Here is a 23447-nt window from a genome sequence, read left to right as displayed (position 1 = left end):
GTTAAGAAGGATTATCCGAAAAGGCCAATTAGTTTCTCACCCATCTGATGAAATAACTCAGGAAATATCTACTGAGTGTCTTTTGCCTGCCAGGCAGTGTGTAGACACTGGGATGCAACGGAGAATACCAGACAGCCTATGAGGACCTGCCATTGCAGCAGATTCTTTTTTCTTTTTCTTTTTTTTTTAAAGATTTATTTATTATGTATACAGTGTTCTGCCTGCAGGCCAGGAGAGGGCACCAGATCTCACACAGATGGTTGTGAGCCACCATGTGGTTACCGAGAATTGAACTCAGGACCTTTGGAAGAGCAGCCAGTGCTCTTAACCTCTGAGCCATCTCTCCAGCCACTCCCTCTCTCCCTCTCTCTTTTTTTTTTTTTCCTAGACAGGGTTTCTCTGTGTGGTAGACCTGGCTGTCCTAGACTCACTTTGTACACAAGGCTGGCTTCGAACTCACAGTGCCGGGGTTAAGGGCGTGTGTGCACCACCATGCCCGGATCCGCTCTAGCAGATCCTAAGCATTCCATTCAATACTCTTAACTCCCTATCTCTCTCAGGGTGACAGCAGCCATGTGTCCCTGTAACGGCACCATAAGGCCCTGACCACATGAGCATAGAGCAGCACCAAACCATTGTTAACATATCACACTGTTCTGGGGGTGTGTGTGTATGTGTGTGTGTGTGTGTGTGTGTGTGTGTGTGTGTGTGTGTGTGTATGACAGGGCTCAGCTGGATCTCCTTCAGTGACAAGCTCAGGGCCATCTGGATCAGTCATCAAAGGGCGTCTTACCTTTGTGTCTGGCAAGTGAGTGTGACCTCCCACACAGGTGGCCTGGGTCTAGACCACCTCCATGTGGCCTGTGTGTGAGGCCCAGGCCTCCTCACAACATGGCATCTGGGTTTAAGGAGTGAATCCTGAGAAAAAGCTACAGTGGGTGTTCCTGGCCAGCCTTGGAAGACAGCCACCATTGTTTTTTGTGCACCCTACCATCCTGTGTGCACCCACATTCCAGGGGAGGGGAATCAGACCCCATATCTTGGTGAGATGACACTTCCCTTGGCCCACAAGTCTTTCCAGGACTGGCCTGGGGCCTATCACTGCCTCATCTTCCAGTCTGTCACTCCACCACGCTCTCTCTCAAGGTCTCCTTGCAGTTTCTGACCGTGAAAGCATACTCCCTCCCTTTGTCCTCGCCGCCTCCTCTTTCTAGAACAGTCTTTGTCTGGGCACCTTACAAGATGATCTGTGCTTGGCCAGCTGCTGGGCTTGGAACGTGCCTCCTCACATCCCTCTATACCACAGTCTGACAGCGATCCCTAGCTTCCTGCCCCACGTGACTCACCGCTGTAGAACCCCCGTGCCTTCACAGCCCCATGACACCTGCTCACACACTGCCACACTCCACTTTCCACGAGGCCAGGGCATCAGCAGCCTTTCCCACGTCGGCCTGTGTGCTGGTATCTGGAGCAACTGGGCATGTTCCCTGTTTAGCAAGTGAGGGAGTGACAAGAGCGTGACAGGGGCCTGCCCACATGGAAACTCTCTGGCCTATGCTTCAGTTTTACTGGCCCTGGTTGGCCCAATGGGCCATTTGAGACTTTCAGGTCTCTAGAGGGCTGAAGGGGTGAAAATCCCTGGTGAGGCCAGAGGTGGGTATAGGAGACAGGCTTGCGTGCCTTACACTACATCTAAAACCAAACCTAGGGGTTGGAGTCTGAGTGCTGAAGGCTGGAGCCTTTTCAGACAACAAAAGCAACACAGGGCTCGTGTAGACCCAGGACAGACAGAACCAAGTGCGTGCGCGGTTCGTTATTATTGTATTTTAGTTCATGTAGGAACGACGGGTTTCGTTGTGCCGTTTGCGTACATGTAGATCGTTGTACTTTGCTCGTAGCACCCGACAGCTGATGCTGTCTCCTGTCCCTGCTCCTGCCGGTCCTTTCTGGGAGTCACTTTCCTCTTAGCTTCTGATGGTGAGCACTTCGCTTACAGGGATATCCGTCCTTCACAATGGCTTTTCACTGTTTACTGCTCGTGTTTGGCGGGTGGGCCTAAAAGAGGGGAGCCGCCAAAACAAGGCAGACTAAAGTCTCACGCACTAGCCAACACTGTCGGAAGAGTCACCTGGGGCTGGAGAGACGGCTCAGTGGTTAAGCGCACTGCCTGCTCTTCCAAAGGACCCGGGTTCGATTCCCAGCACCCACATGGCAGCTCACGGCTATAGCTCCAAGATCTGACACCCTCACACACAAATTAAAATTAAATAAAGATATTTAAAGAAGAAGAAGAAGAAGAAGAAGAAGAAGAAGAAGAAGAAGAAGAAGAAGAAGAAGAAGAAGAAGGAGTCACTTGACTAAAGTGTACAATCCCAAGGACAAGCTACATGTTGGCAACAATATGTGTTTCCATAGAGGGATATAAACAGATAATAGCAGCCAGTTGTAATGAACAGTCTGAAGTGAGCTCACTCCTGTCCACTACACCTGGGAAGGGCGGGAAAGCACATTCCAAGAACAACTCTGTGCTTTGAAGAAACTGAGGTCACAAGGCTCTTGTTATCTTGCAGTTTTCTTTTCTTTTCTTATAATATATATTATTAATTTATTCCTATTACATCTCAATGGTTGTCCCATTCCTTGTATTACACTCCCATTCCTCCTTCCCTCCCGCTTTCCCCTTACTCCCCTCCCCTATGACTGTGACTGAGGGAGCCCTCCTCCCCCTGTATATGCTCATAGGGTATCAAGTCTCTTCTTGGTAGTCTGCTGTCCTTCCTCTGAGTGCCACCAGGTCTCCCCATCCAGGGGACATGGTCAAATATGGGGCACCAGAGTTTGTGTGAAAGTCAGACCCCACTCTTACAAGCACTCAGAATTCTCCTCCCATAATTCCATTCGTGGACTGCAAGCAGCCAGGAGGCTTTGCTGCGTCTGCCTGCCTTTGAGTCAGGACTCGGAAAGGTTTAAGTCCCCCCCTACCACCCCTCACCGCCCTGGGTTTTTTTTTTCTTTCTTTTCTTCTCTCTCTTTCTTTCAGATGCTGGCCAGAGCCTAGACATGCTTCCTCTAGTACTTTGTGCTTTCCGTCCTTTGTCCAAAGTTCCCTACCCGCCTCCAAGGTTGACCTCCATGCCAGCTTAACCCAAACACTGTGGCCTTTTCTCTCTTTTCTCCCTCCTGCCTCTGGGCAACTGCTGAGGTTTAAAGCTTGCCTGTCCTGGGGTTTTTTCTTTGAGCTCTAATAAAATTGTCCTCAAGCTTAAAAAACAAAATAAAACAAAACAAAAAAGTGTGGTTGGTGACTAAGGGGAAATATTTAGTAAGGATAATTAGATCTAAATAAACATTATACAGGTCTATTAGTTGCCTTTCTTAGTGCTATGCTAGAGTATATGGCAGAAAATGATAGTATTTAAATATTTATTTATTTCATGTGTATGGGCACTTTACCTACATGTCTATCTGTGCAACACATGCATGTGGTAACTACAGAGGCCCGAAGAGAATGTCAGCTCCTCTGGAATTGGAGTTACAGACCACATGGGTGCTGAAAATCGAAGTAGGGTCCTCTGGAAGAGCAGCCAGTACTCTTAACCACTGAGCCATCTCCCCCGGCCCTTGATTGGCTGTTTTTGAAGCCACCTACTCCTTCTTGACTATCTCGTTGGACCCATGAGGTACAGCTATGTGTCCCTGCCAGCCCTCTCGCAGTTCTGTACAGCTTTCCCGGTGAGCACTTGGCTGTTTCCCCCACAACAAAGCCAGTGTCTCCCCAGGGTGGTCTGAAGAACACTGAGTCAGGGTAACCGGGGACAGTGTGGTCCAGGTGCAGCATCCCAGTCCCTGGCCTGAGCAAAGCCCCTGTAGCTGAGATCAGAAGCTGTTGGTTCAGCCCGGTTTTGCTAGAGGATCCTGGCATTGAACCCAACAAAGGCACTATTCCAATATAAAGAACAGAGGCTCCGTGCTGCACATGGCTGGACCTCTATGACCCTGTGGCTAGTGTTTTTGCCAGAACTGGGAGTGGAAGTGATTTTGTGGCTCTATTTCAGAGGCGGAGTGTATGAGGCCCTCCCTGGCTTGCTGTCTCTAAGAGCTCATTTATACATGTTTAAATCTGGATGCTAGGCAATGCTACAGCCCCTACAGTTCTCATCTGGGGAGAATTAGGTGCTTACGGGCCTCAATGGGAGCACTGCATGCTCATGTCTGCATGAACATGTGATTCTATGTGAGGCTTCTATTAGTTAGCATGGCTAAGCCACATATGGAGTTCTATGTTTTTATCTGATGTCCCCCTCTCTGCTCTGTCCAAAGGGGACACGGAGTCCCAGTGGCTACAGGACACAGGCCTGTCAGGACTTGTTGGTGGCCTGGGATTGGATGGTGATCACCAGGGAGTCCTGTCTACACTGACTCAGACCCAGGTGGCTGCCGTATGCCGCCGGCTAGACACCTATGCCCGCTCAGCCCGAAAACGACAGAAGATACGCATCAGAGACGTCAGGGATATCTTTGGGGTTTTCACTTCAAGGGTGAGTGAGGGCCGTTAGGTGCTGGCTTTCGGGGCTTTCTGACATCACTTCAGCTCTTGGGTGGCTCTCTGCATGCCCTTGTGTCATGTCCCCATGCTGAGTGGGGGCGTTTGTGTGCCAAACATGCCAGTGCATATGTACTTGTTGCCACCATGTCCTTGCGTGCGTCTGAAAGCTTAGGTTCTGGCAAAGTCACTACCGATACGAACAATGCTTTTCGTTGTCACTTGTGTGTTCTTCTGTCACTGAAGCCTGACAGGCTGTGGGCCTGTTCTTTCTGGGGTCCGTAGGAAGGACGCAACCCTGTGGTTGAAATGATGGGCATCGAAGCCAGCCAATCAGGCCCCCGCCCCGTGTTCCTCCCCACCTACCCTAGAGGATCTTGGTAGCGTCTCTGGTTTTCAGTTGTTCTACCCGTGGACGGTTCTTACCTTTCAGGGTCTGTGTGCTGCCTTCCCACAGGACTAATTGGGTGCTGTCTGTAATTTGTACAGGAAGTGGCTTCAGAGAATGGGGCCTTGGGAATAAAATGGACCCAGATCAACTCTGAGGATTTCGCGGCTCCTGTAGGTAAGCGGCCTTCATTTTTCAGGGTCCTGGGAATCCAGGCTGCCGAAGCCTCTCTGTGAAGCAGGAAAAATGCTCCCTTCCATCTTCGGCTGCTTCCTCTCCCTCCTCACACAGGGGTCGTAGGAAGAAACCCCAAGGGGACAAGTTGTGCCCTTAAATGGGCCACTGCCATCAGGCCATGGGGCTCGGTCCAGAAAAGCTGTAGCTAGGTGATCACTTTCGTGAGCCTTAGCTTTTGCTGGCCCATTGCCCAGGGAGTTCGTACCAATTCATGATGGGCCTCAACTAGAGCATCACTTCCTGGACGGTGGGCCTGAGTCCTTAGCCTAAGAACTTGCTTCCTAGTCAAACCTGTCTTTTGTCTTAAAGGACCCACGGGTGCTAGGGGACCACAGGAGACGCCGGGGATGGAGGAGCTCTTCAGCATGGACTCGGCCTACTCTGAACAAGCTGCAGTGCGTCTACAGAGGGCCGGGCCATCCCCGGGGGGCACCTGTGCCTGGAGCAGGGGCTTGTTGCCGGTGAGGGTGCTGCCCTGAGGTCCTTGGGCTCCGCTCCACCCTTCAGCTCCTCACACTTGCCAGGCTGCCAGGCACCCAGAGGGGAAGTTGTTGAATCACTTGATTCCTCCTGCAGCTGTTAGCTGGACGGCCGCTGGGTGTCAGGGACCAGGCACGGGGCACTGGGAAGCTCTCTCAAGTGCTCCCATGAGCCTCTTCTTCACCTTTCGTCTTTAGAGGATATTCCCTCATGCACCAGCGGATACCCCCTCCCTGCTGTTTTTCTGGTTATTTTGTTTGTTTTTAGAGGCAGGGTCCCACTATGTGGTTCTGGCTTCCCCCGGAACTTGCTCTGTAGACCAGTCTAGCCTTGGACTCACAGAGTTCATCCTGTTTCTGCCTCCCAAGTGCTGGGATTAAAGGCGTGCGCCACCACCGCCTCTGCTTTTCTAGTTATTTTTAAAAATGAATCTTGGTGTCTGTTGGGTAAGGGAGACCTAGCTTTTTTGGCTTTAGTGTTTCATTTCCCTAATTGCTGAGTTATCTCAGTAAATTGTCATCAATCGTTTATATTTAAGTATTTAAGACTGAAATGTAGGCCAGCAAAACGGCTCAGTGGATAGAAGCCCTTGCTGCCAAGCCTGACGACCTGAGTTCAGTGTCTGGGTCCCACATGGTAGAACGACAGACTAGCCCACTTCAAGTTGTCTTCTGACTACCACATGTGTGCTGTGGCACACACACACACACACACACACACACACACACACACACACACTTAAAGGCAGGGTCTTAGCAGGGCAGGCATATCTCTGAGTTTGAGGCCAGACTTGTGAATTCCAGGATGGCCAGAGCTATACAGAGAAAACTTGTCTGGAAAGAAAGAAAGAAAGAAAGAAAGAAAGAAAGATAGTTCTTAACACATATCCATGGCTGTCCTGTACCGTCCAAGTAGACAACGCTGGACCAAACTCAGAGTTTGGCATGCCTCTGCCTCTTGAGTGTTGGGATTAAAGGGCAAGCCAGCATTTGAATCTATAAAGTAGGATCCCATGGCCTATGTGATATGTTAGCCATAATTATAAAACACAGCCATGGAATATAATTTGCCTCAATAAATAAAGTGAAAAGTGTTTGACAGATGTGGTGGTGCACACCTTGAATCCCAGCACAAGGAGGCAGAGGCATGGAGATCTCTGTGAGTTAAAAACTAGCCTGGTCTACATAAGTAAGATCCTTTCCCAATACATACATACATACATACATTACATTACATTACATGCATAGATGCATACATACACATATACATACACACATATTAAGGAAGACACCTGAGTCAACTTCGGGCCTCCACAAGCAGGGGCATACATGTGTGCACCCACATGCATGCATACCACACATGCACACATACAAAAAGAAACAAATACAACATCTTCCATCTCTTGTGGTTGCTCTAATGGGACACTGCAGGGTGATCTGATCAAGTTTGTGAGGAACTACCAGAACATGTGTCCTTCCTGGCCCCCACAATGCTGAAAGCTGCTTGCAGAGCCCCAAAGTGGCCTGTAGGTGGAGCACTGGGCAACCTTCATTTTTTTTTCCCCCAGTCTTGTCGTGTCTGCCCCGCCCCCCCCCCCCCCCCCATAGGCAGGAAGAGGAGCTGACTGTGCAGACCAGGGGTTGAGACAGAAGCAGAAGCGTAGGTGAGATGAACAAAAGACAAGAATAGAAGCAGGATAAGAGGCCTATGGGTGGTCCCTCTAGTCTAGGCCCTCTTGGTGGATTTATGGTGGCTCTGCTACCATTGAGCCTGACACAGTGCTGCCCACAGACTCCTGTTACATTCACAAGGGCTATCTGAGGTGGATACTGTTGACATTTCCAGGCAGAGATTAGGGTTCAGACGTTACCATCTGGCAAGAGGCAGAGCTCAGACTTGAGTCCAGTGTGGTCCCCAGCTGGGGTCTTACCCACTCTGTGCTTCTCTCACCCAAGTGCCTAGGGATGGGCGAGCCTCACCGCATCACCTCCCGACAGGCTGTCTCTAATGGGCGAGCCTCACCGCATCACCTCCCGACAGGCTGTCTCTAATGGGCGAGCCTCACCGCATCACCTCCCGACAGGCTGTCTCTGATCCCTTCCCTAGAGGTTCAGGATCCTCAAAGGCCGTCTGGGTGTGACCAGGATAGGAGACTTGTCCTCGAGGGACATGAAGAAAATCCCTCCGTTGGCCCTGATAGAGCTGACGGCTCTCTACGACATTCTGGGCCTGGACCTGAAGAGGAGCAAAGCTGGGAAGTGGAAAGGCCCAGGTTAGCATGTGTGCCACAGGCCTGGCTGCCCCTCCAAGCTTGCTGCCTTCCGCACCCCTCCTATACCCACTATCTGCCCTATGAACTGGGGCTGCCTACCCTGCTGCTAAGAAGCTTCTGTGTTTCTGATACCTGTAGGGTTTTTTTTGTTTGTTTTTATTGTTATTTCTGCAACTGAAAACAATTTCTAGCCAGTGGCTTGGTGTACCTGTGATGCCAGCTTTTGGGAGTCTGAGGCAGGAGGATCATGAGTTTGTGCATAGCTTGGGCTACAGTGCAAGATTCTGTTTGAAGAAGCCAACCAACCAACCAACCAACCAAGCAAAACCCAATTCGTGTTCATTTTATTCCATTCCTATTTGAGTAAATACGGTAAAATACAAAATGGCAGCTACAATGCAGATATATGCAGGGTCCACTTTTAGTGTGTTCTCCTCTCTCTCCTCTCTCTCTCTCTCTCTCTCTCTCTCTCTCTCTCTGTGTGTGTGTGTGCGTGTGTGTGTATGTGTGTGTGCATGTGTGTAATTTAGATGCCATACATGAAAAATATCACAGGGTGCGCCTCCTTTTGAGTCTGGCTTATTTCACTTAACAGGGTGATCTCTGTCAATCTTCCTGTACATGACATTTCATTCTTCTCTCTGTCTGAATAAGATGCCATTGCATGCAGGTACCATAATCTCTTCATCATACATCACTGATGGGCATCTAGGCTGGTTCCACATCTTGGCTATTGTGAGTGGTGTAGCAGTAACATGGCTGTGGAAGTGTCTGTGTTGCATGTGTTTAGCTCCCTGTGAGGTGTCTTATTGTAATCCTATAGTTTCTCTTTAGGGTTTGTTTTTATTTTAGGTGTATGGATGACTTGCTTGCAGGTATGTCTGTGCACCATGTGTGCGCAGTGCCCTGCAGCGGTCAGAAGAGGGCCTCAGATCCTTTGGAACTGGAGTTTTTAGCAACCATGTGACTGCTGGGAACCTTACTTGGGTCCTCTGCAAGAGCAACAAGTGCTCTTAACTGCTGAGCAATCTCTCTAGCTGTGAGGTTTTTTTTTTAAATGAATCACCATAAGTTTTCCACAGTGACTTCACCAGCAATGTACTGTACAGGACTTTATTTTTCCCAATATGCTTGTTATCATTTATTAGGGTTTTTTTTTTTGACAATTTAATTATTTATTATTTATACAATATTCTGGCTGCATGTGTGCCTGCATGCCAGAAGAGGGCACCAGATCTCATTACAGATGGTTATGAGCTACCATGTGGTTGCTGGAAATTGAACTCAGGACCTTTGGAAGAACAGCCAGTGCTCTTAACCTCTGAGCCATCTCTCTAGCCCCATTTATTAGTTTTGATGACAGCTGTTCTGAATGGGAGTATGGAATCTCATTACAGTTTTGATTTGCATAGGGGGTTGAACTCCACCCCCTAATATTTATTGGTTATTTGTATTTTTTTCAGAGTTGTGTATTCAGTGTGTAACCCTATGATTAACTGCACAGTTTGGATCTTTGGCATTCAGTATTTAGAGTTCATATCTTGGATATTGATCTGCTGATTTATATGTATAGTTTGGCCACAATTTTCTCTTGCTTTGTAGACTATCTGGCAACTGTTCCCTCCTCTGTGTAGAAGGTTTTTATTTCTTTAATTTCATTCAGTCACGTCTGCCAATTCTTGGGGTTATGATTTTGCTCTTGGGATCCTTTCCAGAAAGTTCTTGCCTGTGTCATTATCTTGCTGTATTTCCCCCTAGCCGTTCCAGAGGTTCAGGTCTTACATTAAGGCCTTTGATGCATTTCAAGTTTATTGGAGAAGGGAGGGTGGATAATGGCTCTAATTGTATTCTTCTAGATGTGAGAAATCCAGCTTCCCAGACACTGTTGAGGAGAATTCTTTCCTCCACTTTTGTCAAAAGTTAGGTGGTCATAGCTGTACAGCTTTATTCCTGGCGTTCTATTTTACCAGTCTCTGTGTATTTTTCCGTCTGGTGTTGTTTTGTCACTGTGGCTCTGAAGCATAGTGTAGCTCAGGTGTTGCGAAGGTTGCCCTTTCTGCTTAGGATTTGATGGGGCCATTCCCAGTCTTTTGTGTTTCCATGTGAATTTTAGGATTGCTTTCCCAGTTCTGTGGAGAATGTCATTGGAGTGTTGATAATCTGTAATATAGCTGTTTTTCCAATACTGACTCTACCAATCCATGAACGTGGGAGGCTTTTCTGTCCTCTAATGTCTTCCTCTACTTCTGTCTTCAGTGGTTTAAAGGAAATAATAGTTTTTAGCCGTTACACTATTTTTCTCCCCATGACCACAGTGCAATATATTTAACCATTTCCCTAGAGGGAAACTAGAGCACATGTATTATGTCCATTTTTTTCCTGGTACAAAACATAGCTACAATTGCTATATCTAATAGTTTCATGCAACAAAGTTAAAAAAAAATTTTTTTTTGAGACAGAATCTCACCAAATGGGCACAGGCTGGCTTTCAGCTCTCTATCCTCGCCTCTGTCGGGCTCCGGAGAGCTAGGATTACACGCGTGAGCTATTGTTCCCAGTTCTTACTAAGTTCTGGACACAGGTTACCCTTTAGTGTGTATGTGCTCACCTCACTGTCTCACTGCTGGCATCATGCACTGTTGTTTTTGTTGTGGGTTCTTCAGAGGCAAGGGGATGGCGGATCAGAAAGGCGGAGTGAAGGGTCTAGCAGAGAGGAGAAGGCCAGGAAGAAAGAAAGGAAGAGAAGACAGTGAAAGGGTTTTTCTGAGAACAACCATAAAGCAGGGTGGCTGAGCATGCCCGGTCTTGGCCCATGCCTACAGAGCTAGGCAGCTCCGCTCTGGTCTGTTGGTGCACAGTAGGGCAGCAGGACAGTTTCCTTTTAGCTCTTCTTATCCCGGGGAGAGGGCTGTGCTGTGGCAGGCCACATGTCACCATTGCTGAGGCCAGATGCCTCGGTTCCACCTGTCCCCAGAGCTCGGTTCTCTAGAAGAGTGAGTCTGGTTCGAGTCCTGAGTTGTGCCCTCTGCTCTTCTGACCTCCTGTAGACTCGGGCCTTTTTGGTGTGCCCCTTCACAGCCTTCTGGAAGCTGACCACAGAGTCCTCCCTAATGCCCAGGTCCCACTGCTCCTGCAAGCCGTAAGTTATTGCCAGCTTGTGTTTGTTTAGCCCTCGGAGGGCTGGCCCTGAGGACCACCTGGGAGATGCTTGCCACAGGGGGAGGAGCCTGGGCTTTAGAGAAAGGGACCTGGATTCAGATTCTGCCTCTGGTACCTGCTAGCTAAGAGACCTGGGCTTCTAGATCCTTCCTTTTGATGCCTGTGAACTGGAGTTCTAACAACAGACTCCTTTCATTGCGAATTAAGTGAGACAATGTCTCCGAAGCTCTTGGCACAGTACTTGGCTCACGGAGTGGTCCAGGAAACCCAGAAGGGCTGGGCTCAGCATGTGTCCAACACGTGGGAGACCCCGATTCCATGCCCAGGATTAAGAAAGCAGCAACAAGAGCTCTTGCTATTTAAAGGAACCCTTCTAGCACCCCCCTTACCCCCGTTCCCCGTTTCCATGAGACAAGGCTCACCCTGCTCGGACCCACTTGTTTTTTCTTCCTTTAATAGTTGCTGTCCTGTCTGGAGAAAAGAGGGCTAGACACAGAAGGCATCCTCAGAGTTCCGGGATCCCAGGCTAGGGTCAAGGTAATGGCTGGCTTTCCCCACCTCTAAAGGCTGCCTCACCTCTCAGGCCCGTGCTGTGCTGCGTTTGGATGAGAGAAAGAATCGGGTCCTGGCTGGTCTGTGACCTGCCTTTGGTATGGTTGTGGGATTCCAGGATGCAGAAAGGTGGCCCAATAGAGCCGTGGACTCTGGGGTCACTCTGTCAACACCTCTCGAGTGGAGCCCTGCACTAGAGTGGCTCAGGATGTCATCCAATCCTCATAGCAAAGGTGTCAGGGAAGTACTACAGTAGTCCCCACCTTGCAAGAGGACACTGAAGTCCAGAGTGAGCGGCTAACAATTTCTTCTCGTGAGGAGCTACGGGCAACTTCTCTTGGTGGTCCTCCTTTCCCTAGGGGCTGGAGCAGAAGCTGGAGCGAGACTTCTATGCTGGCCTCGTTAGCTGGGACAAGGTTCATCCCAATGACGCATCTGATTTGCTCAAGAGGTTCCTCCGGAAGCTGCCAGCACCTCTCCTTACAGCCGAGTACCTCCCAGCTTTTGCAGCAGTGGCCAGTGCGTGTGGCAGTCCTGTACAGACATGTGCAGGGGGAGGGCAGGAGGTTGGGAGCCCCCTTGGCCTTGGTGGGGAAGGTGGAGATGGGTAGGGGGCGGGCAGACTGGATACCTGACCAGACATGTGTCTTCTGGGGTCTAAAGTGGGGGCTGGAAGTTTGTTTGCATGGATGTGAGTATGTACATGTATGCACAGGAGTGTGTGAGGTGGGCATTGATGCGTGTGTCTATCGAGAGACATACATTTGTATATGTGTGCATAGAGTGACAGGCAAAAGGGAGCTGGGGCTTTGGCAACTGAACTTGTCATCAGTCCTGACACGGACGAGGGGCCAGGTAGCTTTAGTTCTTTTTCTTACAGTGTTTATTACAAGTTAAGAATGTTGGGTGGGTGGAGCACATGCCATGATGTACACATGGAGGTCAGAGGGCAACTTTCAGGAGTCTATTTTCTCCTTTCATCATATGGTGCCTCGACATCTGTCTTAAGTTGCTGTGGACACCTGTGCATTCACAAGATGTCAGACCCTCCTAGGTTACACATCCACATAGAATCCTGATTGAGGCTTCTGTACAGCCTTCCTAAAGAAGCCCAGGAAAGCTTTGTGTGCTTGCCCTCCCTCCCTCCCTCCCTCTCTCCCTCCCTCCCTCTCCTTCCTTCTCTCTGTCTGTCTCTCTGTCTCTGTCTCTGTCTCTCTCTCCCTCCCTCCCCAACCCCCCCCACACCCCTCTGACCCCTGGCAATGTTAATAGAGGGCTCACCACACAAGCATAGAAAGACTGGAGTTTATGTCCCCAGCTAAAAGCCAGATGGCGCCACATGCCTCTGCAATCCTAGTACAGGTGAATCAGAGGCAACAGGATTACTGGGACGCACTTGTCAGTCCACCTAGCCAATCAGTGAGCGAGTGTCTCAAAAAATAAGGTAGAGAACACTTGAGGAAGACACCTACCTGGTGTCCACCTCTGACCTCCACACACACTCCATGTTCCGGCCACCGGAACGCCAACATTCCCTGCAGCAGGCTCCCAGTGTCTGTCTTGCCTTTGTGTCTCGAAGCCTCCTTGTAAAACCCCAACACACTTTCAAAAGGTCCTGGCTCCTTCCCAGGCCCTGCCCACCTCCTCCTAGGCCCTCCGCCCTATAGTAAGACACCCATGGACGGTGCTCTTCCCCCCTCAGCTTGTCTGTAATGTCCACCCCTCTTCCACCTGGAGCCTCTGACCCCAGGTGTGGGCCAAGCTTTTCCTTTCCCACCCTCTGCTTGCAAAGGGCATCAGGAACTTTCTATCCTGGATGAACTAACTGTGTCCCCTCCCAGGGATGACTTTCTGGCCCCTGGCATTCCTGAACCTGGAGTTATAGTTCAGCTCAGTGTCTGTCTGTCTGGACATGTATACAGACACACGTACGCATATGTGGGTGCGCCTGCCTTGAGCATGTGTGCTTGCTTTTTACTAACAAAGTGAGGTGAGCATCTTGACCAGCACTGGGTGGACTTCTGTCTGAGCATGCTACCCAAGAAGTAGTGGCGAGCCTTGTGAGGAAGGGGCTGGGCTTCTCAGCCCCAAATTCCCCCCAGGAAGAGGCTAGAGCAATGAGGAAGCATCCCTGAGCTTGTTTCTCCCTCTCTCTCCCTCCTCTGCAGACATCCCTGACCTGAAACAGCGCCTCCAGGCTCTCCACCTGCTCATCCTCCTCCTCCCGGAACCCAACCGCAACACCTTGAAGGTAAACGTGGCTTTTCAGCCCTCAGCCTCACTGCTGGCCCTGAAGTTGCTCCTCCTTCTGTTTATGCCTTCACCACACAGCCATACCAGGTGTGAGTGTGGTAACCACCTGCCCACACAATCTTCGTCTGAGAACCTTCCCCCAAAGAGAGCAGGTGAGCTCTCAGGGAACACCTGATCCACTTAGTGCTGGAATCTTCCAGGGCCAGGGCTGATAAGCCTGGTGATCAGGAAAGAGATGCGCTAGTTCAGATAGCTCTTCCCCGAGGACCTCTCAAAGGCTTTGTATGCCAAAGTCCTGTGCATCTCAGGGAGGGGCTGGAGCAGCCAGCGAATCTCAAACTCAGCTGCTCACTGTCCTTTCCAGCCGTGGGAGGTGTGGTGTGGTCTTGGTGGTCTAAGGAGAGCCAGTTTGGGAAATGGTCTCCTCAGGGCCCTTGACTGTGTGATCTGGGAGTGGGTACTGAGGTTTGGGGCTGGAGTTGGAGTCGGGAGCTGCCTTGGCTTGGTGGCTGCTCCCCACCTCCTGGCTGTCTTTGGGTTTGACTGATGAGGCTGTAAGAGGCCTGGGATCTTCATCTTGGGCTTTTTCTACTCCCTGTTAGTCACCAAGAATGATGAAATGTTCTGTTTGTTTGGTTTGGGTGCTACAGGAGCTAGCACAGGAAACCACAGGGTAGAGGATGTGGGTCCTGTAGGTGCTCAGTGTAGTTCCTTCCTCCCTCCCTCCCTCCCTTCCTTCCTCTCTCCCTTCCTTCCTCCCTCCCTCCCTTCCTTCCTCTCTCCCTTCCTCCCTTCCTCCCTTTCTTCTCTCCTCCCTCCTTCCCTTCCTTCCTTCTTCCTTCCTCCCTCCCTCCCTCATTTCCTCCCTTCCTTCTTTCCCTTCTTTTTATTACTCAGGCTTTTCATCTTCCTTCCTTTCTAACTACGTATTGTCTTTTCCTTCCCCCTCCCTATACTTCCTTTCCTTCCCTTTCTTCTTTCGCATCTGTGCATTGTCTTTTCATCTACACGTCTCTTCATCCATCCATCCACCCCTCTCTCCCCTTCATCTTTACTCTGTGGCCCTTGGCACATTTTCTAAGGTAGGTTCTTTGTAAAGTGGGTCCAACAGTAAACCTTCCTATGTGGCATGGCTGTGACCTACCATCAGTGAGCTGGCAAACACGCGTAGGAGGCCAGCTGCTGGGCCAGGGGCACGAGGTATCAATGGGCGGTGGCTAAGACCCCACCCCTTCCTGCCCAGACTCCGATAAAGAAGGGCTGTTGTGCAGGCTCTGTGTCCCTCCCTAGGCACTCCTGGAATTCCTCAGGAAAGTGGCAGCCCAGGAGCAGCACAACAAGATGACCTTGTGGAATGTTTCCACGGTGATGGCCCCCAATCTTTTCCTGGCCCGAGGGCGGCCTCCCAAGCTCCCCAAGGGTGAGAAGCAGCTGGTGGAAGCTGCGGCTGAAGTAGTGTGCATGATGGTGCAGTACCAGGACCTGCTCTGGACGGTGAGTGATGGCCATGACAGCAAGGCCAGGGCAGGCCGTCCATCACAACTGCCACCGCTCTGTGCTCCCCTGGTGCCACTGTCCACTCCCTGCTACCTAGCATGGACACCATGTTTCCCGCCACCAGTTGGAGGTCTTCCTGTGCAGAGGCCAGCATTTTCCTTCACTTGCCTTCAAGTCTAAGAAGTCTACATTTTCTTTCCCTACAACCATGCTTTGCTCCCCTTTGAGCCAACTTTCATCCTTCTGGTCCCCGCCCCCCCCCCATCACCCCTAGTTTATTAGATGGTCGCTGAGATACCAGCAAGAATGTTCCAGCTTTGAGGCTCAGGCGCCTAAGTCCTGCCCAAGAGAGGCTCAAGCCAGACACCAGAGATAGCTCTGTCACCACCATGAATGTTGTCCTGAAAACAAGCAAGGCAGCAGGGGCACTTCACAGAGGGGCACCGGGTCCTAGTCTGCTGATGGTGGAGGTGGGGCAAGAGCCCTGAGTTGATCCTTCTGACACCCAGCGTTCCCATCACACAGTTGGCACCATCCGCAGGGGCCGCTCAGGTCACTTGCTCACTTTATCGGTCTGCTATCCATTTGCCCATTTGCCCAAACATCTTTCACCCACATATTCAACTACCTGTTCATCCACTCATCGGTCACCTGCCTACACATTTGTCCAAACGTTTCCCACTTATCCGCCACTCGCCCATGGACCCACAGATCTAACTATCTACCCATCTCCTTCCCCTCATCCATTTCATGTAGGAGTCCATTTTTCCCTCCCGGCCCCAAACTCTTAGAATAAAGACTCATGAGACTCAAAATATATACTTACAAATACCTAGGCCATGTAGCTGGGCTATTCTCTGACCAGCTCATAACTTATTATGACCCATTTACTGATCTACATTTTGCCACGTGGTCTGCTCAGGTACCATGCACCTGCCCTTCTCACATCTTCCCCGTCATGCAGCTGGCTCTATCCCAGAATCCTTTCTCTCTCCGGATATCCCACCTCCTATTTCCTGCCGAGGCTACAGGCCATCAGATTTAAAAACAAAAAACCAACCAACCAACCAACCAAACAAACAAACAAAAGCCCAGATGCTGTATCCATACAATACACAAGATATTCTCTCAACGATTTTACCTGTCTACCCATCGCCCACCTGGTCAGTCATCAACCCGTTACCCACCCACTCCTCTACGTGTTCACCCAACCATCTACCTATCTGCCCATCCACCCATCCATTATGCATTCACCCATTTACTCATCCATCTAGTCATCCGTTGCCTACACAGCCATGTGCCCACCCACCCACCCACCCACCTACCCAACATCTATCATCAACCCGCAATCCACCCACTCAGATGCACATGCAAATACTCACCTACCTATCCATTTACCATCCTTTTACCTATATGCTCATCTATGTGTCATGTACCCATCCATCTATCTACCCCAGTCTCTCCACTAGCATGCCCATCCATCTACCCATCCTTCCACCGTATCCCTGCCTTCATCCACAGATTAGATTTATCCCTCTGGATCCCAGCAAATGCATCCTTCTCTCGAGTAGCCCCAGATCCTCTGTCCTGAGCCAGTGCCATTTTAAATGCATCTGGAGCGGGGGAAGGCGCCCAGGGATGAGGGCCAGAGAGGTGGCTCAGTGGTTAAGAGCCCGTCGTGCTCTTCCGAAGGATCTGAGTGTGGTTTCCAGGCCCCACACAGCAGCACACAACAGTCTATAACTCCAGTTCTAGCGATTCTGGGGCCCCTCCTCTGCCCTCCGTGGGCGCCAGGCACACACCCAATGCAAGCAAGCAAACTATTCGAACGTACTGGGCCTGCGCCCAGGGTTTCTGCTGGAGCCCTTCCTCTTTCCCCACAGGCAGAGCTTGGTGCCCTCTGCCTGTCACTTCAGGCTCAAGTCACAGCCAGTTCTGCTGGAAGTCCCCTCCTCACCCCTCCCCTCCCTGCCCCTCCCCTCCCTGCCCCTCTTCTCCCTGGCCCTCCCCTCCCTGGCCCTCCCCTCCCTGGCCCTCCCCTCCTCACCCCTCCCCTCCCTGCCCCTCCCCTCCCCGCCCCTCCCCTCCCTGCCCCTCTTCTGCCTGGCCCTCCCCTCCCTCCCCTCCCCCTCCCTCCCCCTCCCCTCTCCTCCTCTTCCCTCCCTGCCCCTCCAGACTCCCATAATTCCCCCTTTTCTGCACTCAACCTTCTGGAGTTAGAGTGCTACTAAAATAGTGAATTACAATTAAAAAAAATATTTGTTTGGGGGGTTTTGGGGTTTATACATTTTTTGTTGTTTTTGTTTGTTTGTTGAGACAGAGTTTCTCTCTATAGCTTTGGCTGGTCTGGGCTCTCTTTGTAGACCAGGCTGGCCTCAAACTCACAGCTATTCACCTGCCCCTGCCTCCCCCAAGGGCTGGGATTACAGGCGTGCACCACCACACCTGGCTGAATTACGTTTTTAGAAAGATTTATTTTTATTTTATCTGTATGAGTGTTTAGCCTGCATGTATGTGGGCGCACCACATATGCTCCTGGTTCTTGCAAAGGTCAAAAGACAGCCTCAAATCTCCCAGAAGTGGACTTACAGGTGATTGTGGGTGCTGGGACCGAACCAGGCTGCTTGGAAGAGCAGCCAGTGCTCTTAACTGATGAACCACCTCTCTGGCTGCTACAGTTTTTCCTGTTATAGGAAGTTTTGTTTTATTTTTAAGAGATTTCTTAAATACTAGTTTTTTGTTTGTTTGTTTGTTTTGTTTTGTTTGTTTGTTTGTTTTGCTTTTCTAAGTTTCAGCAGAGATGTATACAGCAAGATGGGAGAAATCTCCATCGCCTTCCCACGTGGGTCCCTATGATTAGGTTGCTATATCTCATAGTCTGTCACACCTTGGAAAGATAGTCCCTGGATCCCGAAGTCTGCTAGATTCTCATTGGACAGTGGATGGCCTGCAGGTCTCCAGGAAGTGCGCAGGCAGCCACTGATTGGGCTTTTCAGAGCAAGAGGCCAGTCCAGATGTGTTTGAGAAACATTGCTTCTTGGTGCGCCAGTGAACAGCTTCCCTCAAGCGCGTCTCTGTCCATTCGGGAGTCCAATCCATCACCCCCACCCCTCCCCGCCGCCCCACTCCACCCTCTAGCGCCTCTGACCATTCGGAGCCCAAGCTCCGGCCCCCTCGCCGCCCCGGGTCCTCTTCGGGGCTAAACATCCATCCCATCAAACTAATGCTCTGGCAGCCACTTAAAGGAGTCAGTCTCCAGGCCCTCTGTGGGCGGAGCCACGGTGGCTGAAATGGGGCCTTGCGTCGCAGCATTTAGCTGAGATAGAGATTCTTTTCTGGACAGGTCGCCTCTTTCTTGGTAGCGCAAGTCCGAAAACTGAATGACAGTAATGGCCGTCGTTCCCAGCTCTGTGATGGGGGCCTCAAGACCTGGCTGCGGAGGACGCACGTAGACAGAGACAAGGCTGGGGACGGGCTTGAGGCGGTGAGTACCCCTCACACCAGGCGAACGAAGAAGGGTGGAGAAAAAGGGACTGGCTGCAGGGAGTCTATCCTGATATCCCGTCATCTATGCCACCAAGCTGCCAGACATAACCGCCTGTGGCCGCCAGGGGGAGCCCGAGCGGCATCGCAGAGATGGAGGAGGTGGTGCTGCAGAAACCAGAGGCAGGGTTGAGAGATGGTGGTGGTGGTGGGGTTCTGAAAGCCAGTGACTTGGCCCTAATTTTAGAAGGTCCTTTGTGTGCCTGGCATAGGGTTTGGAAAGCGGATGAGGCAGCTTTGTGGGATAGGGATGTGGAAGAATCAAAGAGCCTTTCCGGAACACACAGCACAGAGCAGAGGAGGTCCTCAACACAGCCCCTTTGGAAAGTCGTGTGTGTGTGTGTGTGTGTGTGTGTGTGTGTGTGTGTGTGTGTGTGTGTGTGTGTGTGATGAGCAGAAGATATGGGTCTGAGTGTGCATGTGCACATCTGACATACCTCGTATGTACTCCTGTGTGCATGGATGCATGTTCATGTGTTTGCACACCTGCATGAATGCCTGAGGTTGTGTGCTGCACATGTGATGTGCATTAGAATGCTGGTCTAAGTATACACGTGCGGGTGAATTCCAGAGATAGAAGCCTTTCATTCTTCACCTCTATCGTCTTCATCTCCAGGCTCCCAAAGTGGCAAAGATCCAGGTGACCTGGCCTAGCATGGACCCTCTGCAGGTGCCTTTGAATCCCAGCACCACAGTAACCCACATCCTGCAGCTGTTCATGGAGCGCCTCAACCCTGGCTCACAGTCTGAAGAGGGCACCAAGGATGCAAATAGTATTCTGTCAGAGTAAGCACCATCTCCCTAGAGGACAAGCCTCTGCTTCCCCCTTGCAGGGTGGGAGGGGACAGGGCGGGGGCGGGCTCAGTCCCTCAGCTGAGACCATGAGGAGGTACACAGGCCTTCATCTGCCCCCTCTTCCTGTAGTGGCCACAGTGGGCTCTCCATCCTTTTTTAGAGTTTGGCTCCAAATAATAATGAAAAGGGACACCATTCATAGTGATTTTAATATATGTTTAATAAACGTCCACTATAGGTGGGACACCATGTGGAATGCTGAAATGATAGTGAAAAGATTCCATAGAGACAGCTCTGTGGTCAGGAGCACTGCCTGCCCGACTCAGGTAGCTCACAACCACTTCTAACGCCAGCTCCAGGGTGTGCAGCAACCCTGGCCTCCACAGACATCCCCACACGTGTGCACACACATCACCCTCCCCTCGTAATTAAAAATAAACAGCCAGCAGTGTTGCACATGATTTTAATTCCAGCACTCAGGAGACAGAAGCAGGCAGATCTCTATGAGTTTCAGGCCAGCCTGGTCTATAGAGCAAATTCCAGGACAGTCAGGGCCATTGTACAGAGAACCCCATCTTAAAATTTAAAAAAGAAAGGAAGAAAAAAAACTATATCTATATGTATATCTGTATCTTTATCTATATCTGTATATCTATAATTAACAGAGGTTCTTACCTTATAGGCCCATACCACAAGGCAGAGACAGACATAAATCAAATAGCCAAATCAAGTTAAAAACTGTATTAGCTCCCAGCACTCAGGAGGCAGAGGCAGGCAGATCACTGTGAGTTTGAGGCCAGCCTGGTCTACAAAGCGAGTCCAGGACAGCCAAGACAACGTAGAGAAACCCTGCCTCAAAAAACCAAAAAGAAAAAAAAACTGTATTAGCTTTTATAAGAAATACATGGAGCAGCATGAATGTGTAAAGAGATGCCAACTATAGTCTGAGGAGTGAGCAAGGCTTCTGGGCACAGGACAATTGCATGTGCAAAGGTTCTAAGGAAGCAAGAAACCGTTGTGACCAAATGCATCAGTGGGTCTGATATGTGGGTGTCATTGCCCTGGCAGCTTCCTTCACGGGGTTGGCAGGAAGCCCTTCAGAGTGTCAGCCCTTGCAAAGTGTCCTGACTCATTCCTTCTGATACGGATGAGAAAATGAAGGCCCACAGAAGGGACAGGGCATGTCCAATGCCACAGAGCAGAACAGGGGCAGATTCTGGAGCTGGATTCAGGATGCCCGTAATTACCATCGGATAATTATATACTTGTGTCATCATAATGCCCCCATCATCATCATACAGTGTCGATAATCTCCCTGGATGCAGGCTCTGCCCCTCACAGCAGGGTCTTCTTCCCATTCATCAGCCCATCTCACCCTTTCGAAGCCCACTGCTGGTGCTTAGTAGAAAGTGACCTGGTGGCAGAGTACCTGGGCCTGATTTTTCCTAAGTACTGTCTCCCTGCCCTGGGTGCTGGCTTCCTTCATCGGCTCTGGTTCTCTCAGTGAAGAGTCCATATGCCCTTCCTACTGGGACCACAAATCCTTGAAGATGCCCCTCCGCCGCCCCCCCCATCCCCCCCACCTCCCACCCCCGTCCAGGCCTGGGGTGGTCTCGCCTTCTCTAGCAGAGCCCAGCAGGGTTTTTTCCCTCCTTTGTCTTACAGCAACACGAAGAAGGCCAACTTCCTTGTTTATGAGGTTGGAGGGAATATTGGTAAGTCGCCCACCCCCCCACCCCCCCCGCGGGAGGTGAATCCACAGACAGGGCTGCTAGGAGAGGTGAGCAAGAGCCTTCCCAGCATGCCTCTGTCAACCCTGCATGGGCAGCTCAACACAGGGCTGGCTCCTGGTTGGAAGAAGGTTGACTGACGTTTGGTGTAAAAGCTGTCCGGTACTAACACAGATATCACAAGGGCACCCGAGGGAGGGGGAAATCTCAGCCCTGAATGTGCACAGATGCCTTAAGGAATGCTGCAGGCCCACAAGCATCTGTCTCCAAGGGTCCCTGCTTTGTGAGAACCAAGGACAAGCAATGATCCTAAAACTTGAGGGGGCCATCAAAATCGCCTCCATGGACGTGATGACAAACGGCTGTGTCTTGTGAACTCTTGTTCTTAATACATTTTCCTCCATGTGGCTGAAGCGGCTAGTCCCAGGGCCAGACTACGCTCTGAGCCACAGACTGTATGAAAAAGACAGCTTGGTGTTGAGGGGAGGGATTTCAGGAGCTTGCCAGATCCGCCAGGGGGCGCTGCAACTCACGCTGCACGGCTGTGTAGGTGCTAGAAGCTGTGGGCCTTTGGCACCTCTCGTGAATGCCTGCAGAACAGGGGTTAAATTTCCCAGCAATGTATCTTCCACCAGCAGACGTCACCTCAGAGAACAGGGTAACTGTGAGCCACAGCTAGGCTCCCATAGCCAGAGGGTGGTGCAGTGCCTGGTGAGAGGCTCTGGGAAAGATAACAGCATCTTTCCCAGCTGCCCTCTCAACCTCTGGGATCCCTTCTTCCCACAGGTGAACGTCGCCTGGACCCAGATGCCTACCTCTTAGATTTGTACCGTGCCAACCCCCACGGCGAGTGGGTCATTAGACAGAGCCCCACCTAAGCCTGGAATCTTAAGAAACAACCTGGAACACCCAGCCCAGGAGCAGGGCTGTTCACACAGAAGGGCTAGGTCTTCCTCCAAAGGCCTCCTGTCAGCAAATACCTCTTCCAGTGCCAGACAGCACAGAGCCAGGCCCGCCCCTCACCATCCTCAAGATGCACACAGAGCCCCAGAGGAGCCACCCGGGCACCTGCATCTCCACAGGGGATTTTCCACAATCTCCGGACACAAGGAGAATAAAAACCGTGGCACCTCTCTCAGGAGCAGGTGGGAGTTTCTGGAAAAGACTGCTTTGAAGGCAGCCCCACAGCATGGAGTGGAAAAATCACTGTGACGGCGGACAACCACCTGTCTTCTCTGAGATCCTATGGATGCCATGGACAGCTCTAGGAGAGATGGACGGATGACAAACTTCCCCTTTGCACCCTTGTGTCTTAAATGTTGTTTTACAGAGCCTTGCCGTTTTTTAAAAATAGCATATTTAAGTTGCTTAAACGTTAAACATGTGACTAGCTCGATGCACTTTCATTTCGCTTTCCCCAGCTTGGCTCACGGTGGGTGTCATCTTTCTGCCAGATGACTAGTGCTGGGAGGCGAAACACTTTGCTTTGCTTCCTGTGGGCTCCTGGGTCCACCTACACCATGAACCTGCCCCGTCCAGCAGGGCCAGGAGGAGTGCTCAGAGTAGGGAGTGCTGGGAGGGGGGTGGGGAACTCTCAGAGTAGGGAGGGCTGGGAGGGGGGGCACTCAGAGTAGGGAGGGCTAGGGAGTGGGGGGAGTGCTCAGAGTAGGGAGGGCTGGGGTGTGGGGGGAGTGCTCAGCGTAGGGAGGGCTGGGGGGTGGGGAGTGCTCAGCGTAGGGAGGGCTGGGGGAGGAGAAAGGACAGCAATGAGTCTCTGGAGCTTCAAACACCTGTAACTTATGACCCCAGCTCTGCTCCTTCTCTCTCCTGCCCAGGTCTGTCTTCTCCTCAGGTGAAGTGAAGCCTCATTCATCCAATACTGAGTGTGTGTTGAGTGTCTAATTTATACCAAGAGTTTTACAGACTCCATCTCCACACAATACCCCGGTGTTTGCATTTCAGCTCTTCACAGTAGACTCTCAGACAAAGATCCAAGAG

General features: G+C 50.9%; 1 protein-coding gene across 2 annotated transcripts in view; it reads left to right on the top strand.

The window, feature by feature from the left end:
* The window catches only part of ARHGAP40 (Rho GTPase activating protein 40), a 42948-nt gene extending 19937 nt beyond the window's left edge, over window positions 1-23011 (top strand). For both annotated transcript variants that reach the window (XM_084775096.1, XM_084775095.1), the window contains exons 3-15: window positions 4321-4538; window positions 5033-5108; window positions 5478-5629; window positions 7755-7920; window positions 10968-11059; window positions 11539-11616; window positions 11991-12150; window positions 13800-13882; window positions 15175-15378; window positions 18725-18865; window positions 19541-19710; window positions 21385-21434; window positions 22236-23011. In XM_084775096.1, the coding sequence (XP_084631222.1) occupies window positions 4321-4538; window positions 5033-5108; window positions 5478-5629; window positions 7755-7920; window positions 10968-11059; window positions 11539-11616; window positions 11991-12150; window positions 13800-13882; window positions 15175-15378; window positions 18725-18865; window positions 19541-19710; window positions 21385-21434; window positions 22236-22327 (1682 nt within the window). In that variant the 3' untranslated portion in view covers window positions 22328-23011. The remainder of the gene's footprint in view (window positions 1-4320; window positions 4539-5032; window positions 5109-5477; window positions 5630-7754; window positions 7921-10967; window positions 11060-11538; window positions 11617-11990; window positions 12151-13799; window positions 13883-15174; window positions 15379-18724; window positions 18866-19540; window positions 19711-21384; window positions 21435-22235) is intronic.
* Window positions 23012-23447: the final 436 nt, after the last annotated feature.

The sequence above is a fragment of the Acomys minous genome (genome assembly GCF_964271855.1).
Source record: "Acomys minous genome assembly, chromosome: 3".
Lineage (NCBI taxonomy): Eukaryota > Metazoa > Chordata > Mammalia > Rodentia > Muridae > Acomys > Acomys minous.
Note: the sequence above shows the minus strand (reverse complement) of the source record. Positions and strands in the feature narration are given on the sequence as shown.